At 35.5% G+C, this 19,064-nt stretch overlaps 1 protein-coding gene across 1 annotated transcript in view; it reads left to right on the top strand.

Moving 5' to 3' along the window:
• Positions 1–18,243, top strand: part of antxr2a (ANTXR cell adhesion molecule 2a) — an 87,248-nt gene extending 69,005 nt beyond the window's left edge. The window contains 1 exon segment of the mRNA XM_058069994.1: positions 16,074–18,243. Coding sequence (XP_057925977.1) covers positions 16,074–16,112 — 39 coding nt within the window. The 3' untranslated portion in view covers positions 16,113–18,243.
• The last annotated feature ends 821 nt before the right edge of the window (positions 18,244–19,064 follow it).

Genomic DNA, 19,064 nt, shown 5'->3' with positions numbered 1-19,064 from the left:
ACTCTCGTAATTATGAATTTTGTCAGATATTTTTGACCTTGTTTTTGGACTTTCTTTATTGTGTTGTTTGCTTTTCAAAATATTACCACATTAAAACATTTTTTTATTTTAATATTTCAACAAAAATTATGATTTTTTTCTAATTAGATTGCTACTTTTTTCTCTTAATATTTAGACTTTATTATTTTTAAATGTAAAAAATTTAAAAATATTTTTCCATTTTTGCATTTAGTAATAAATAGCAATAATAATAAATAGTAATAAAAATAATAAAGTCCAAACAAAAAGTTGTATTCTAACAAGGGAAAAAGTCACTTTTGTGACAATAAACTTAAATATTGACAAATAAACACTGAATAAGTAATACATAAGTGTAAAGGTGACTATAGGGGTGTTATTTAATGTCCAGAGGGCTCTAATAATGTTGAAAATGCATTTAAAATGTAGTAAAGAGGTTTCATACGTCATATTTTCTCCTATTTTGTCGACTATATAGGGTAATAGGAGTGTAAAGATGAATATAGGGGTGTTATTTAAAGCCTAGAGGGCTCTAATAGTTTTAATAATATCATTTACAAGGCCGTAAGCAGGTTTTCTTTGTCATATTTTCTCATATTTTGTCGACTATATTGGGTAATAGGAGTGTAAAGGTGACTATAGGGGTGTTATTTCATGTCTAGAGGTCTCTAATTATGTTGAAATCAATGCAACACGGTTAACACGCCGATGGATGCGTCTTTGCCCCGCGTAATAAAGCGGCTTATTAACCTTAATGACAATGTGATCTTTTACAGTTGATAGCTTGTCTCGCCCCTAATTAAAGAGGAACCGTGAACACTTTTAATTAATGCCCAAGTGCGCTGATGGCTGTCGTCATGGCGACATCGCCGCCGATTCCTCTGGAGTAGGAAACCCGGCGATTCATTTAAGTTAAGTAAGACGAAAATGACACTGAACAAATGACGCGATGTCTGTGAACACAACCCTCATAATAACAATAACAATTCCAATGTTGTACTGCTATCCGAGAGTAGTATAGTTTAGTTGTTTGCGGGGATTAATCAGGATTAATTAGTTCAAGAGCTTTGATTCGATTGATCTGATTAAAATTTGTAATCGTTTGACAGCCCTAATAAATATATTACATATGTACTATTTAGTACTTTATTTTTTACTTGATACATTTGTATACCTTAATTAATTTCAATTATACCTTTATAATTAAGTATACCTTTAATTCATTAAAAATTAAAAAAATTAAAGTTTAAGTCTAAAATTTAAAAAAAGCCAACAGCACAAGAACAAAATGGAAAAAACGGTAGTGATTTTATGAGATTTCTATGAGATGTCATGAGATTTTTTTGAGATTTTTATATTTTATGAGATTTCTATGAGATGTCATGAGATTTTTATGAGATGTTATGAGATTTCTATGAGATGTCATCAGATTTTTATGATATTTTTATGATATTTTTATGAGATTTTTGAGATTTCTATGAGATGTCATGAGATTCTTATGAGATGTCATGAGATTTTTTTGAGATTTTTATGATATTTTATGAGATTTCTATGAGATGTCATGAGATTTTTATGAGATGTTATGAGATTTCTATGAGATGTCATCAGATTTTTATGAGATTTTTATGAGATTTTAGAGATTTCTATGAGATGTCATGAGATTCTTATGAGATGTTATGAGATTTTATGAGATTTCTATGAGATGTCATGAGATTTTTTGTTAGATTTTTATGATATTTTATGAGATTTCTATGAGATGTCATGAGATTTTTATGAGATGTTATGAGATTTCTATGAGATGTCATCAGATTTTAATGAGATTTTTGAGATTTCTATGAGATGTCATCAGATTTTTATGAGATTTTTATGAGATTTTGTGAGATTCTATGAGATATCATGAGATTTTAATGAGATTTTAATGAGATTTTAATGAGATTTTATGAGCTTTTATAAGAAATAAAAGTTCATGACAAAAAGTCAAGTCGTAATATTACGAGAATAACAAAATATTACGAGGAAAGATAACGTCACTTTAGCACAATAGCTAGTTGAAATATTTCCCCCGATCCCGACCTAATTTTCCCTAAATTACAAATTTATTTATTTTTTCTATTTTTTCTTTGATATTTTAATATTATGCAACAAAATATGATTCTTTTCTGGTAGTTTTCTTTTGAAGGTATATTTTTTGAATGTGCCACAGGCTTGTAAAAAACGGCCCCCGAGCCACACATTGGATTCTCCTGCTTTAATGCTAAAATGAATAAGTTCTGATTTAAAAATGTCCGTCTTTGTCTTCCTTGCCATCTTTGACATGGCCGCCGTCTCTCACGTCCGTCTTCGCATTGGGCCAACGGGGGTGGGGATGGGGGGGCGGGGTTTCCGGTGGCGGTGGCAGCCTTGCTGGCCGGTGACAGTGCGTCTAATTAGGACTTAAACGTGCGGGCAGCAGGTTTGTGAAGGTTACGCTGTCGGTGCGGCAGGAAGTGATAAAGAATGGAGGCGCTGATGACATGTGACGTTTCCACCGGGGGATGATGCAAACCGCCGCTAATGAAGCCGCCATTGGGGGGGTCACATGGGGCCAATGGGGCCAAGCAGGTTTTCTATGTCATATTTTCTCTTATTATGTCTACTATATTGGGTAATAGGAGTGTAAAGGTGACTATAGGGGTGTTATTTCGTGTCTAGAGGGCTCTAATAATGTTCAAAATGAATTTAAAATGTCGTAAACAGGTTTCATATGTCGTATTTTCTTTTATTATGTCTACTATATTGGGTAATAGGAGTGTAAAGGTGACTATAGGGGTGTTAGTTCATGTCCAGAGGGCTCTAATGATCTTAAAAATGCATCTAAAAGGTTGTAAACAGGTTTCATATGTCATATTTTCTCTAATTTTGTCTACTATATTGGGTAATAGGACAGTAAAGCTGACTATAGGGGTGTTATTTTATGTCTAGAGGGCTCTAGTAATGTTCAAAATGCATTTAAAATGTTGCAAAGAGGTTTAATATGTCATATTTTCTCTTATTTTGTCGACTATATTGGTTAATAGGAGTGTAATGGTGACTGTAGGGGTGTTAGTTCATGTCTAGAGGGCTCTAAAAATGTTACTATAACATTTACAAGGTTGTAAGCAGGTTTTCTATGTCATATTTTCTCTTATTATGTCTACTATATTGGGTAATAGGGGTGTAAAGGTGACTATAGGGGTGTTATTTCATGTCTAGAGGGCTCTAATAATGTTAAAAACACATTTAAAAGGTCGGAAACAGGTTTCATATGTCTTATTCTCTCCAATTATATCGACTATATTGGGTAATAGGAATGTAACTGTGACTATAGGGGTGCTATTTCATGTCTAGAGGGCTCTAATAATGTTAAAAAATAATTTAAAAGGTCATAAGCAGGTTTCATATGTCTTATTTTCTCCAATTATATCTACTACATTGGGTAATAGGAGTGTAAAGGTGACTATAGGGGTGTTATTTCATGTCGAGAGGGCTCTAATCATTTTAAAAATGCATCTTAAAGGCCTTAAGAGGTTTTATATGTCTTATTTTGTCTACTTTATTGGGTAATAGGAATGTAACGGTGACTATAGGGGTGCTATTTCATGTCGAGCGGGCTCTAATAATTTTAAAAATGCATCTTAGAGGCCGTAAAGAGGTTTTATATGTTTTATTTTGTCTACTATATTGGGTAATGGGAATGTAACGGTGACTATAGGGGTGCTATTTCATGTCGAGAGGGCTCTAATCATGTTAAAAATGCATGTAAAAGGTAGTAAAGAAGTTTCATATGTTATATTTTCTCTTATTGTGTCGACTATATTGGGTAATAGGAATGTAACTGTGACTGTAGGGGTGCTATTTCATGTCTAGAGGGCTCCAATAATGTTAAAAATAATTTAAAAGGTCATAAGCAGGTTTCATATGTCTTATTTTCTCCAATTATATCTACTACATTGGGTAATAGGAGTGTAAAGGTGACTATAGGGGTGTTATTTCATGTCTAGAGGTCTCTAATAATGTTAAAAACACATTTAAAAGGTCGGAAACAGGTTTCATATGTCTTATTCTCTCCAATTATATCGACTATATTGGGTAATAGGAGTGTAAAGGTGACTATAGGGGTGTTATTTCATGTCGAGAGGGCTCTAATAATTTTAAAAATGCATCTTAGAGGCCGTAAAGAGGTTTTATATGTTTTATTTTGTCTACTATATTGGGTAATAGGAATGTAACTGTGACTATAGGGGTGCTATTTCATGTCTAGAGGGCTCTAATAATGTTAAAAATAATTTAAAAGGTCATAAGCAGGTTTTCTATGTCATATTTTCCCTTATTTTGTCTACTATATTGGGTAATGGGAGTGTAAAGATGAGTATAGGGGTGTTATTTCATGTCTAGAGGGCTCTAATAATGTTGAAACCCATATTTGGAAAGTCATAACCAGGCTTTCTATATGTTATGTGTCCTATTTTGTGTAGTAGGAGTGTAACTGTGACTATAGGGGTACATCGTGTACTTTGTGTACACTTGTACGTGTACACACACACAGTCAATGTGTGAGTGGCCATCTTGGGGCGGGGTGTTGCTGTTTCACGACCAGCATCACATCCTCGCCGGCGTGGATGATCAGCATGCGGCCTGATAAGCATATTCTCATATTGGGCCTCAGCTAACGAGACGCTTCATCAGCACGGACGACCTCGCCGTACTTTACTGCCTCGTAAATAACAACTTTATTTGCTCCTCGCTCACAGATTTAAAGCTGACGCTAACATCACTTTGAAGTTTGGAGGGACGACGGTTGATACCCGACCACATGGTAGACTACTTCATAAGAATGTAGGAATATTATGAAAAATAAATCAAATAGTGGTCATTTATGGAAAATTTTATCGCAGAAAAAGTTAAAATGCGATGACATTAAAGTCCAAATATTATGGGCATCAAATGCTAAGAAAATTTTACGAGCATAAAGTTGAAATATTACAGAAAAAATATGACATATTTAGTAATTAATTAATTAATTTATTTATTATTTATTTATGAATTAAAAAAAAAATAATGCCACAGTTTTTGGCCAATTTTTAAATAAAAATTGCCACCACATTCCTGCTTTTTGTCACTTTTCAATTGTATTTTTTTAATGCTACAGTCCACCAAATTATTATTCATTTAAAAATGCTTTTATTAATTTTAATATTTTCTATTTATTTTTATAAATTTAATGATGACATTAAAGTCCAAATGTTATGGGCATCAAATTTTAAGAAAATTTATTTGATAACAGTTTAAATATTCTGGGGCAAAATACAATAAAGTCCAAATATGAAGAAAAAAAACTATATTCTATATAAAAAATATTCTCAAGTTGCAATTATACATAAAGTCTTAATATTATGAGGAAAGCTAATGTGATTTTACAAGCATAAAGTTGAAATATTACAGAAAAAATATGACAAATAAAACAACAAAATTACTGATGTTTTTATTGGACTTTGAATTTATTTATGTATTTTTTTTCGAATGTGCTGAGGGCCATTTTTTTTAAATGCCACAACCCGTCAAATTAGTGCTTTTTTTTCCCCATTTTTGTTTTATTTATTATTATTTATTTATTAATTGTTATTTTTTTAATGCCATAGTTTTGGCCAATTTTTATATAAAAATTGCCACCACATTCCTGCTTTTTTTCACTTTTCATTTGGTTTTTTAATGTCACATCCATCAAATTATTATTCGTTAGAAATGCTTTTATTAATTTAATTTTTTCTATTTATTTATATAAATTTAATTGTGTTTTTGACCAATTTTTACATAAAAATTGCCACCACATTCCTGCTTTTTTTCCACTTTTCCTTTGTATTTTTTTTAATGCCACAGTCCACCAAATTATTATTAATTAAAAATACTCTTTTTAATTTAATTTTTTCCATTTATTTATATACATTTAATTGTGTTTTTTGGCCAATTTTTAAATACAAATTGCCACCACATTCCTGCTTTTTTTCCACTTTTCCTTTGTATTTTTTTTAATGCCACAGTCCACCAAATTATTATTAATTAAAAATACTCTTATTAATTTAATTTTTTCCATTTATTTATATACATTTAATTGTGTTTTTTGGCCAATTTTTAAATACAAATTGCCACCACATTCCTGCTTTTTTCCCACTTTTAATTTGTATCTTTTTAATGTCACAGTCCACCAAATTATTATTCATTAAAAATGCTTTTATAAATTTTAATACTTTCTATTTATTTATATAAATTTATTTGTGTTTTTTGGCCAATTTTTACATACAAATTACCACCACATTCCTGCTTTTTTTCACTTTTAATTTGTATTTTTTTAATGCCACAGTCCACCAAATTATTATTAATTAAAAAATGCTTTTATTAATTAATTTTTTTCCATTTATTTATATAAATTTATTTGTGTTTTTCGGCCAATTTTTACATAAAAATTGCCACCACATTTCTGCTTTTTTCCACTTTTCATTTGTATTTTTTTTAATGCCACAGTCCACCGAATTATTATTCATTTAAAATGCTTTTATTAATCTTATTTTTTTTCTATTTATTTATATAAATTTATTTGTGTTTTTTGGCCAATTTTTACATAAAAATTACCACCTTATTCCTGTTTTTTTCACTTTTACTTTTGTTTTGCAAATTATTGAGTTAAATATTAGTTTATTATTTCATCACAATTAAAGTTGAATCAGTGAGCAGCAAATTACACACACACACACACACACACACACACACGCACACACACACACTAATCATGCTCTTTGTGGCTGTGATGAGAGAATTAGCTATTAATGCTTTTGTTCGCAATCGGGCTTAATCACGCCGACGGCAGGCGAGCCTCGTTAGTCTTAGAAGGCGCTGATTGAAGCCCAACGCTTTCCTAACGACCATCCCAATATTCAGTCCGATTCCATTCTCCGATGACGTCAGCCTCTCTTGTCGCATGGCCTGCCTTTCTTCTGCACGGGGATCACATGCGACCTTGTGTTGCATGCCGCTGGTGGGGGGGGTTGGGGGGGGTTTGGACCATTGACTCGTACACACACACTATCATTATCACATTTTAATGTTTTATTATTTCATATTTTAATATTTAATAATATTTTAATAATATTTAAAAATACATAATATATTTTCCATATACTTGAAAATCATTATCATAATATTAAAAATAATCATAATAATGTATTCCAGTATTTTTATATTATATAATATATTTTATAAATATAAAAATATTTTATAAAATTTTATTATATAATATTAATATTTTATTATTATATTCGTACACACACACTATTATTATCACATTTACATCTTAGCTTTTTGTGGCATTAAACACTCCAGTACTGCATTCAAAAAGATATTCAGATATTTTTAATATCTTATATACTTTAATTATTTCATATTTTAATATTTAATAATATTTTAATAATATTTAAAAATACATGACACATTTTCCATATACTTAAAAATCATCATCATCATAATAAAAATAATCATAATGTATTCCAGTATTTTTATATTGTATTTTATATTTTATAAATATAAAAATAAAATATAATATTTTACAATATAATATTAATAATATTTCATTATTATATTCGTACACACACACTATTATTATCACATTTACATCTTATCTTTTTTTGGCATTAAACACTCTAGTACTGCATTCAAAAAGATATTCAGATATTTTTAATATCTTATATACTTTAATTATTTCATATTTTAATATTTAATAATATTTTAATAATATTAAAAAATACATGGCACATTTCCATATACTTAAAAATCATCATCATAATAATAAAAATAATCATAATAATGTATTCCAGTATTTTTTATATTATATAATATATTTTATAAATATAAAAATACAAATATTTTATAATATTTTATAATATAATATTAATAATATTTTATTATTATATTCGTACACACACACTATTATTATCACATTTACATCTTAGCTTTTTTTGGCATTAAACACTCTAGTACTGCATTTAAAAAGATATTCAGATATTTTTAACATCTTATATATTTTAATTATTTCATATTTTAATATTTAATATTATTTAATAATATTTAAAAATACATAACATATTTTCCATATACTTAAAAATCATCATAATAATAAAAACAATCATAATAATGTATTCCAGTATTTTTTTATATTATATATTTTATATTTTATAAATATAAATATAAAAATATTTTATAATATAATATCAACAAGATTTTACATTTATGTCATTATTTTATTTTATTATTTTATTTTAAATAATAATAATTTAATTCAATTATTTAATTTTAAACTAGTTCCATTGAAATTTCTCTTTTTATTTTAAACTTTTTCTCCATCTTTAATTTTAAATTTTGTATCTGTAATTTTTTTTTATTTTATTTTAAATCTTATGATCCAGTCGTGTTTTTTTTTTCCAACAAATATAGTAGCTGAGTCTCGACTAAAACGACCGCGTTTCTTCGGGCGAAACATCGAAAAAAAAAAAAAAAAAACAGTAAATTAAAACTGCCATCCTTTATTGTGAAGCCTACTTTGCACTGAACAGGAAGTGTGTTGCGTATCGATAATGAGCTGATCGTGGCGGCGTTAACGGAGGTGAAGGTCATAGAAAGAAGGATGTTGCCGTGTGTGTAAAAGCCAAAGAAAAAGCCCAACGAAAGTCGTACTACGCAGGAAGTACACCGCGTCTTTGGCTTCCGAGGCGCGTGCTAACACTTCCTGTGTCTTTGACGGACAGTCGGTTAGCGACAAAGCTCCTGAACAATCCCTCCTCTGTCCGACGGCGCTGGCGTGGCTCCACGCCGCTGATGATGATTTCATCATCTTCATCGGCGTGGCACGGGGCCCCCGCTAGGAGAGCAGAACGTTCACACTACAGCTATTTGGACGGCGATGGCGGCGGCGGTGATGGCGGCGGCGGTGATGGCGGCGGCGGCGGCTCCGTCCGGGTCCCTCGGTTGGATGGTGCTCGTCCATTAGTGCCATCTGTGCCGTCTGCGAGGGGGCCCCCGTCCCCGCCAAAACGATTGGCATTTCCCTGGAACAGGCGGCGGCACGGCGGCGCCCACAGCTTTTTTTCCGCATGCCAAGGATACGCGCTTGGCCCCGCCTCCAAACCGCGCAGAGGCTCGGGCGGGTAGAAATTGAGAGCCCAGCGGGGGAAACATCTGCCGGGGGACCTGACTGACTGTGACGGAAAGACACCCGCAAGGCATGCAGGGGAGTTACCCAGCATGCCTTGCGGGTTATAAACGTCCATATAATTAGTGTTGCGACATGCCAGTGGGTGTCGGCTCCGCAAATGAGTTCGTTAAATCCGTGCAGACGACGAAGGTCGCCGACGCGCCGACGACAGCCTGCGCTCCATATGTTGACGCACGCTCGCCGAACTTTTTCGCACAAGCTGGGTCCCGGGTCTCGGGCCTTCAGAACCACCCGTCCGCCCCCCCACACTTCCCCCATTCCCCCCGTCAACGCTCACTATGATTTTTACATTATTAGAGCCCTCTATTCAATACGTAGCACCCCTATAGTCACATTTGCACTCCTATTACCCAATATAGTAGACATAATAAGAAAAAATAAGACACAGGAAGCCTTTTTATGACCTTTTAAATACGTTTTTTTAACATTATTGGAGCCCTCTATACAATAAGTAGCACCCCTATATTCACCTTTGCACTCCTATTACCCAATATAGTAGACATAATAAGAAAAAATAAGACACAGGGAGCCTTTTTATGACCTTTTAAATACGGTTTTTAACATTATTAGAGTCCTCTATACAATAAGTAGCACCCCTATAGTCCCCTTTACACTCCTATTACCCAATATAGTAGACATAATAAGAAAAAATAAGACACAGGAAGCCTTTTTATGACCTTTTAAATACGGTTTTTAACATTATTAGAGTCCTCTATACAAGAAGTAGCACCCCTATATTCACCTTTGCACTCCTATTACCCAATATAGTAGACATAATAAGAAAAAATAAGACACAGGAAGCCTTTTTATGACCTTTTAAATACGGTTTTTAACATTATTAGAGTCCTCTATACAATAAGTAGCACCCCTATATTCGCCTTTGCACTCCTATAGCCTCCATCAGAGGAGTGTGCTTGTGTTCTGGGCGTACGTGGTAGAGCTAGCTAAGGACGGCTTCAACACCGGCTGCACACTGACTGCTCTGGTGTATATCAGAAGATGGAGATATTGTACGCCCGTGGTTCATGCGCTGCCACAATCTGAGAAATGTCCGAGTCGTCGGTGTTCATCAACGCCTTTGGCCGAGTCTCAGGTGGCTGTGATTTCCCAGCAGGCCAGATGGCAGCACTGTGTGGGTAGTGTGTGTGTGTGTGTGTGTGTGTGTGTTAGCTGGGGCTAGCTGGCGTCAAGATGGCCAACAGTCTTGCTCACACACACACACACACACACACACACACACTCCTCCTCGTGGCCGTGCAGCTGTGCTTCTACCTCCACATTCTACCGCTGACGTACGTTCTTTGGAGCGCTTCATTACTTGGAGATGACGATCCTGCTTTGGTTGTTCTCTTTTGGGCAATTTTATCGGAATCTTTGTGATCCTTTAGCTTGTCAATCAACAATAAGTAGCACCCCTATAGTCACCTTTACACTCCTATTACCCAATATAGTAGACATAATGAGAAAAAATAAGACATAGAGAGCCTGTTTGCGACCTTTTAAATATGATTTTTAACATTGTTAGAGTCCCTGAAACAAGAAGTAGCACCCCTATAGTCACCTTTGCACTCCTATTACCCAATACAGTCGATCTAATAAGAAAAAATAAGACATAGAAAAATCTGTTTCTGACCTTCTAAATATGATTTTTAACATTGTTAGAGCCCTCTACACAATAAGTAGCACCCCTATAGTCAACTTTGCACTCCTATTACCCAATATAGTTGACATAATAACAAAAAACAAGACATAGAAAAATCTGTTTACGACCTTATAAATACGATTTTAACATTATTAGAGTCCTCTACACAATAAGTAGCACCCCTATAGTCACCTTTGCACTCGTATTGCCCAATATAGTTGACATAAGGAGAAAAAATAAGACACAGAAAGCCTGTTTCTGACCTTTTAAATATGATTTTTAACATGATTAGAGTCCCTGACACAAGAAGTAGCACCCCTATAGTCACCTTTACACTCCTATTACCCAATATAGTTGACATAATGAGAAAAAATAAGACATAGAGAGCCTGTTTGCGACCTTTTAAATCTGATTTTAACATTATTAGAGTCCCTGAAACAAGAAGTAGCACCCCTATAGTCACCTTTGCACTCCTATTACCCAATATAGTAGACATAATAAGAAAAAATAAGACACAGAAAGCCTGTTTACGACCTTTTAAATACGGTTTTTAACATTATTAGAGTCCTCTACACAATAAGTAGCACCCCTATAGTCAACTTTGCCTTCCTATTACCCAATATAGTAGACATAATAAGAAAAAATAAGACACAGAAAGCCTGTTTACGACCTTTTAAATACGGTTTTTAACATTATTAGAGTCCTCTACACAATAAGTAGCACCCCTATAGTCAACTTTGCCCTCCTATTACCCAATATAGTAGACATAATAAGAAAAAATAAGACACAGAAAGCCTGTTTATGACCTTTTAAATAAGTTTTTTAACATTATTAGAGTCCTCTATACAATAAGTAGCACCCCTATAGTCACCTTTGCACTCCTATTACCCAATAGAGTACACATAATAAGAAAGAATAACACATATAAAGCCTGTTTATATGTTTCTGATCTTCTAAATGTGATTTTTTTACATTAGAGCCCTCTATTCAATACGTAGCACCCCTATAGTCACATTTGCACTCCTATTACCCAATATAGTAGACATAAGAAAAAATAAGACACAGAAAGCCTGTTTATGACCTTTTAAATAAGTTTTTTAACATTATTAGAGTCCTCTATACAATAAGTAGCACCCCTATATTCACCTTTGCACTCCTATAGCCTCCATCAGAGGAGTGTGCTTATGTTCTGGGCGTACGTGGTAAAGCTAGCTAAGGACGGCTTCAAGCGTGGATCCTAAAGATCCGCGGGCGGCACGGAGAGGCGCGGGTGCGCTGTTTGCAAAGAGGGCCGGCGTTAAGACGTAGCGACTTTAGCGTGTCGCACTTGGAGGAAGTAAAGAGGCGGATTAGCAAAGATTCTTTGTCAAAAGTGCTAGCCGAGTCTTGCTAAGCCGGCAGCTTATCGCTGCGGAATAAGCATCTTGCTACTCAATTACGAGTCTGACGCTCGCTAGAGTTAGCGCGCCGCCCGTCCAGATGGACCCCGGTTTTGGTGACCCAAATAAATAGTCGGGTGGGGGGGATTGGGGGGCTTGGTCGCTCGAAGTTTTGGGCCCTCTCACTTTGTACTTTTTGTACTCGGAAAGTCCTACTGGTCATTTTCATGATGGCCTCCATAGCTAGCTTACTGTTGTGATGGCTAATCACGCCCTCGTGGGGACCGTCCTGCTGTCGCCCTCGTGGGGACCGTCCTGCTGTCGCCCTCGTGTCGCCGCCGCTGTCCAATTTCCCGTCCTGACTCATCAGTTGGCGTCTCTGCGCTCTCGTCATATCCCGACGTCAGTCCCAAAGTCCACGTGTCCCCCTGGTCCCCGTGGTCCCCCCCGGTCCCCCATCGGTCCAACAGTAAAAGCCACCCAAATCCGCCGCAGTGACGGCTTTGTCCAAAACAGCATCTGATGCGCCTTATTTGTTTGACGGAGAGATTAGCTGCAGAGGGTCGGCGTCGGAGGGGCTTACGGCGCCGGCATGCGCAGCCCCGCCCCTCCGGCACTTGCCAAATAGTGAGCCTCGGAAGATTCCGCCGACCCCGGCAAAGTCTGGAGTCCAGATATGTGATCAGGATGTCTTTAGAAGACGACTCCAAAACCTGCTAACCTTCCACTTTGCGTCAACATTTGCAATAAATATTGTGGATGGTAGTCACATGACAGGAAGGAGGAAGTGTGAGAGCGTGTTTAGTTCCGACTGTCATAAAAGCGTCTCTGGTTTTCTCCCTTTTTTTAGTTGGGAACTGATATTTCCCTGAAACTTGCCTATGAAAGTACAGTAGCCAGTAGATAAAGGTACACAACACAACATTCTGTGGGTTTTTTAACATTGTTAGAGCCCTCTACACAATAAGTAGTACCCCTATAGTCACCTTTGCACTCCTATTACCCAATATAGTAGACAAAATGAGAAAAAATAAGACATAGAAAGCCTGTTTATGACCTTATAAATATGTTTTTTAACATTATTAGAGTCCTCTAGACAAGAAGTAGCACCCCTATAGTCACCTTTGCACTCCTATTACCCAATATAGTTGGCATAATAAGAAAAAAAAGACATTGAAAAATCTCTTTCTGACCTTCTAAATATGATTTTTTTTACATTGTCAGAGCCCTCTTCACAATAAGTAGCACCCCTATAGTCACCTTTGCATTCCTATTACTCAATATAGTTGACATAATAAGAAAAAATAAGACATAGAAAGCCTGTTTACAAACGTTTAAATACATTTTTAACATTATTAGAGTCCTCCAGATAAGAAGTAGCACCCCTATAGTCATCTTTGCACTTCTATTACCCAATATAGTAGATATAATGTGAAAAAATAACACTTAGAAAGCCTGTTTACGGCCTTTTACATGTGTTTTTTTTTTAACATTATTAGAGTCTTCTAGACGAGTAGCACCCCTATAGTCACCTTTGCACTCCTACTACCCAATATAGTTGACATAATATGAAAAAAATAACACATGGAAAGCCTGTTTACAACCTTTTAAATATGATTTTTAACATTACTAGAGTCCCCTAGACAAGAAGTAGCACCCCTATAGTCACCTTTGCACTCCTATTACACAATACAGTTGACATAATAAGAAAAAATAAGACATAGTAAGCCTGTTTATGACCTTATAAATATGATTTTAACATTATTAGAGTCCCCTAGACAATAAGTAGCACCCCTATAGTCACGTTTGCACTCCTATTACCCAATATAGTAGACATAATGAGAAAAAATAAGACATAGAAAGCCTGTTTGCAACCTTTTAAATATGATTTTTAACATTATTAGAGTCCCCTAGACATGAAGTAGCACCCCTATAGTCACCTTTGCACTCCTATTACCCAATATAGTTGACATGATGAGAAAATATAACACATAGAAAGTCTGTTTACGACCTTTTAAATACAAATTTTAACATTATTAGAGTCCTCTAGACAATAAGTAGCACCCCTATAGTCACCTTTGCACTCCTATTACCCAATATAGTAGATATAAGAGAAAATAAGACATAGACAAATCTGTTTCTGACCTTCTAAATATGATTTTTTAACATTGTTAGAGCCCTCTACACAATAAGTAGCACCCCTATAGTCACCTTTGCATTCCTATGACTCAATATAGTTGACATAATAAGAAAAAATAAGACATAGAAAGCCTGTTTACGAACTTTTAAATACAATTTTTAACATTACTAGAGTCCCCTAAACAAGAAGTAGCACCCCTATAGTCACCTTTACACTCCCATTACCCAATATAGTTGACATAAGAAAAAAATAAGACACAGAAAGCCTGTTAACGACCTTTCTTAGCAGTTGAATGGGCTAAGTGTTTTTTCCTGCTAACTAGCCAGCAAACAGGAAGTCACTCCATGGCGAGCACGCCCTCCGCCAAGGCTATGAGCCGTCTATCATTCAATGCTAACCAAATGAAGCGTTTGTGTGTGTGTGCGTGTGTGTGTGTGCGTGTGTGTGTGTGCGCGCAAGCTAGCGGACCGTCGGCGTATTCGCTGTGTGAGAGCTCCCTCTTGGTGTCGGCCGGCTAACTGTTAGCGAGCGGCTGCTGCTCTGAGACGCTCTCTCACACACACACACACACACACACACACACACACACACACACACACACACATGTGCACACGCACACCACGTACCTAAGATGCTGGTTGTTTATTTCCAGCTTAAATACATTTAGTGTCATTTCTTTCAAACCGGTTAGCATGTAGCTAGTGTTGACGTTTATGGTTATTATTTTCTTATTCCTGTATTTTCCTTTCAATTTGTATTTGTTTATTGATTTTTTATATATTTTATTTATTATATATATTGTTATATATGTAATATTAATATCTATTATCTATTTTTAATTTGATATTTAGAGTGCTGTGTAAATATGTATAATTATTATATATATTATGAGTATGTGTCATCTATTTTTTTAATGATTATTTATTTGATTATTTTATTTATTATATATGTTTTTATATATGTAATATTAATATCTATAGTCTATTTTTATGTTGATATTTAGTGCTTCTTAAATATGTAGAATTATTATATATATTATGAGTATGTGTCTTCTATTTTTTTAATTTATTTTATTATTTTGTTTATTATATATATTTTTACATATGTAATATTAATATCTATAGTCTATTTTTATATTGATATTTAGAGTGTTGTGTTAAATATGTAGAATTATTATATATATTATGAGTATGTTTCTATTTTTTAAATTATTATTTAGTTGATTATTTAAAAAAATATTCAAAAACCAACAAGATTCTGCTTTCAATATTTATATTAATATATTGATATCAATATGCATGTATGATGTGAATTTATTTTATTATTTTTTCATTATTTCTATGTATTATTATTAATTTCTGTGATGTGAAATGGACCAAATTGCTGCTTTAATATTTGTAGTGTTTATAGATTATAATTTTTAATATGTAGAATTAATGCTAACATTTTTTTATTTAAATTAATTATTTATTATATGATTATTTTTATTAATTTAATGTATTATTTCTAATATATTCCAGTCCTAATTGAGTATAATTCATAGAATAATATTTGAACATGTAGTATTTTGCACGTATTATACTAAAATGATGATTTTTTGCTCTGTGTTGCTTTCAGGGACGCTGTGTCAATTTCAACCGCGTGCAACGTCGCTAAAAGAAGACGAAGACGCCGAGGACGCCGCCGCCGCCATGTGCTCAATTTCACACTTTGCTCCGCTTCCTCACTAAGTTATTTCTACTTCCTTGCTTTCATTTTTATGCGGAAAAACACGCCGACCCTGAACGCATCGCATATTCCGACCATATTGACAAAGGGAGACAAAAAGGGTGGCGTTTGTCAGAAGAGCCCCGGCGGGGCGGGGCGGGGCGGGACCCCACCGGAGTCCAAGCGGGTTCACCCGTCGGCGACGTCTCGTCAGCGAGCGGCGCCGATGAACCTCGTATGCCCGGCGGCCGCCCTTTTTTTTTTTTTTTTTTGACGTCCCGATGTGTTCATGTGCTCACTGAGGAGTGCACACGCATGACGGGCCGCGGACAGGACGCCCCAAGGTTGGGGCCGGTTGTAGACTTTGCCCTTCCCGGGACACCTTCCCGTCATCAGGAAATTAATAGAGCGTTATTCCACCGCGGGTCAAGCGGGGGCCCGGTTGGCGTTTTGAGGGATGGATGCCTCGCAGACCTTGACACGGCGTTTGGCGTTTTCCCACAGTCTGCTGTGCGCTCGGCAAGGCATGAAACGGGACTTGGGACTCGGGTGGACGCCTGGACGCTCCGCGTCGCACGGCACCGACGTTAAAATTATATTTTAATTAAAAATAATTAAAAGCAACAGCGAGCAGCCGCCTGTGAAGACACGCCCCCTTTTTGTCATTTTTTTTTTTTTTTTTTGGACATCGGGAAAGGAGGACACCCGGTCCACCCGGTCCCTGGACGTCCGGAACGCAAACCCAAAGCAACGGATGCGACGAACGGATAAGTATTGTTCATTCCCAGAAAATGAGGTCCCCGCCCGGCCGGGGCCGCCCCCGCCCCTGCCCCGCCCCCCAAAAAAGCAACCTATTTCTATATATCGAGCGGGCGGGGGGGGCGACGGAGAACTGGGGGGGGGGGGCGTGGGCTTGAAGAAAAAGGCTCGAATGATCCAGTCACTTCGGATTCGGGACTTGAGATGGCGAGTGGAGATTGGAGTGGAAACCTGACAAAGCGCGGCGCCCTTGACGGGAAGCGGTATGGACAATGACCAGTGGCGGGGTCAGTGGCGCGTCTGCGCGCACGCGGGGGGGGGGAGCTTATCACATGACACTAAAAATAAGTCCAAGCAACGTCAACTTTCAACCGTCCCAGGGGAACGCCAACGCCCCGGCTAATTATTATTCCTTTGTTCCCGCCTCCACCTTGCACCGCGCGAGCGCCACGTCCCCGACAACAAAGAATTTTTTATTTTTTTTTTTTTTTACGTTTTTTTTTTGCGTCTTCGCCTCAACACGTATAAAAAAGTATTTCCCGATAGCATGTTTTTAAAAAAAAAACATCACCGAATTCACGTGCATTTTTTTTTAACGCGGTGAACAATACCTTCCTATTGTTTTTATATTATTGTATTTTTACACTCAATACAGACTGTATAAAAAAAAAAAAAAAAACATGTGTGTGTATGGTGTGTGTTTTTGTCCGCGCCAACACGCGTGTGCCGGTACTGGTGAACACGCTAAAGGGGATCTTTAATTGGGCCCGTATAGATTTATACGGGCCGACAGGGACCGCCATTATACACTCGCACTACATGTGTGTGTGTGTGTGTGTGTGTTTGGACAGGGTGGACAGTGGGCAACTTCTCCCCCTGTGAAGTCACCGGAGGCGTGACAAACACACACACACACACACACACACACCATCCCTCCGAGGTCTTCATCGCCCCAAAAATGAGGTCTTGTGTTTAGTAAAAAAATATGCACTCGTGCACCTTCTGCTTTCTCCATATTTGTGTGTGTGTGTGTGTGTGTGTTTGTGTGTGTTTTCCCGTGCTAAACAAACCAAAGATGACCCATAAAGAACACCAAAATACTCCCGTTAACGGTGTTATAGTAATAAAGTTTTTTTTTTCAAATAGAATATCCTATACTATAAATAATAATAATAATAAAAAAAATAGTACACGTGTACTAGTAATGTGAGGATGGATGATGAAGTATGGATATTTACATGGATACTCAAATACCAACATGGATAAGTTTGATATTGAAATCAAAAAAACTTTATTTGTAGAGTACTTTTCATACAGGAAATGTAGCACAAAGTGCTTTATATGTTAAAAAAAAAAAAAAAAAAATCCTGATAATGATATTTATCAAAAGGTTTATCCTTTGAAAGGACTAAATATTTTCATTTTATTTATTATTTTTTTTATTTGTAATATTTTTTTATTTTATTTCACTTTTTTTGTCATTTAAAAAAAAGTTTTTTTTATTTATCATATTTTTATTTTATTTCACTTTTTTGTCATTTAAAAAAAATGTTGCGCATATTTTTCTATATTTTTATTTTACTACATTGTAAATCGCATCACTACCTCAACATAATTCAATAAATTATGTATTTATTATTATTTTTTATTTATCATATTTTTTTAATATCGCTTTTCTTTTTTGTCGTTTAAAAACAGTATTTCACATATTTTTCCTACTCACATCACTACCTCAACGTACTTCAATAAATTATGTATTTATTTTAATTTATTTTAATTATTTTTTTTATCTATTTTTTTTATCATATTTTTTTAAATTTTGTTTCACTTTTCTTTTTTGTGGTTTAAAAAAGGTCAGGTGTTGGGTCAGGGTTATGGGTTAGGGTTGGGTTCAAGGTCAAGGATTAGATCAGGGTTATGGGTTAGGGTTGGGTTCAAGGTCAAGGATTAGATCAGGGTTATGGGTTAGGGTTGGGTTCAAGGTCAGGTTTTAGATCAGGGTTATGGGTTAGGGTTGGGTTCAAGGTCAGGTATTAGATCAGAGTTATGGGTTAGGGTTGGGTTCAAGGTCAGGTATTGGATCAAGGTTATGGGTTAGGGTTGGGTTAAAGGTCAAGGATTAGATCAGGGTTATGGGTTAGG

The sequence above is a fragment of the Doryrhamphus excisus genome, chromosome 4 (assembly GCF_030265055.1).
Source record: "Doryrhamphus excisus isolate RoL2022-K1 chromosome 4, RoL_Dexc_1.0, whole genome shotgun sequence".
NCBI classification, from domain to species: Eukaryota; Metazoa; Chordata; class Actinopteri; order Syngnathiformes; family Syngnathidae; genus Doryrhamphus; species Doryrhamphus excisus.
The sequence above is the reverse complement of the archived record's forward strand: the minus strand, read 5'-3'. Positions and strand labels throughout refer to the sequence as shown.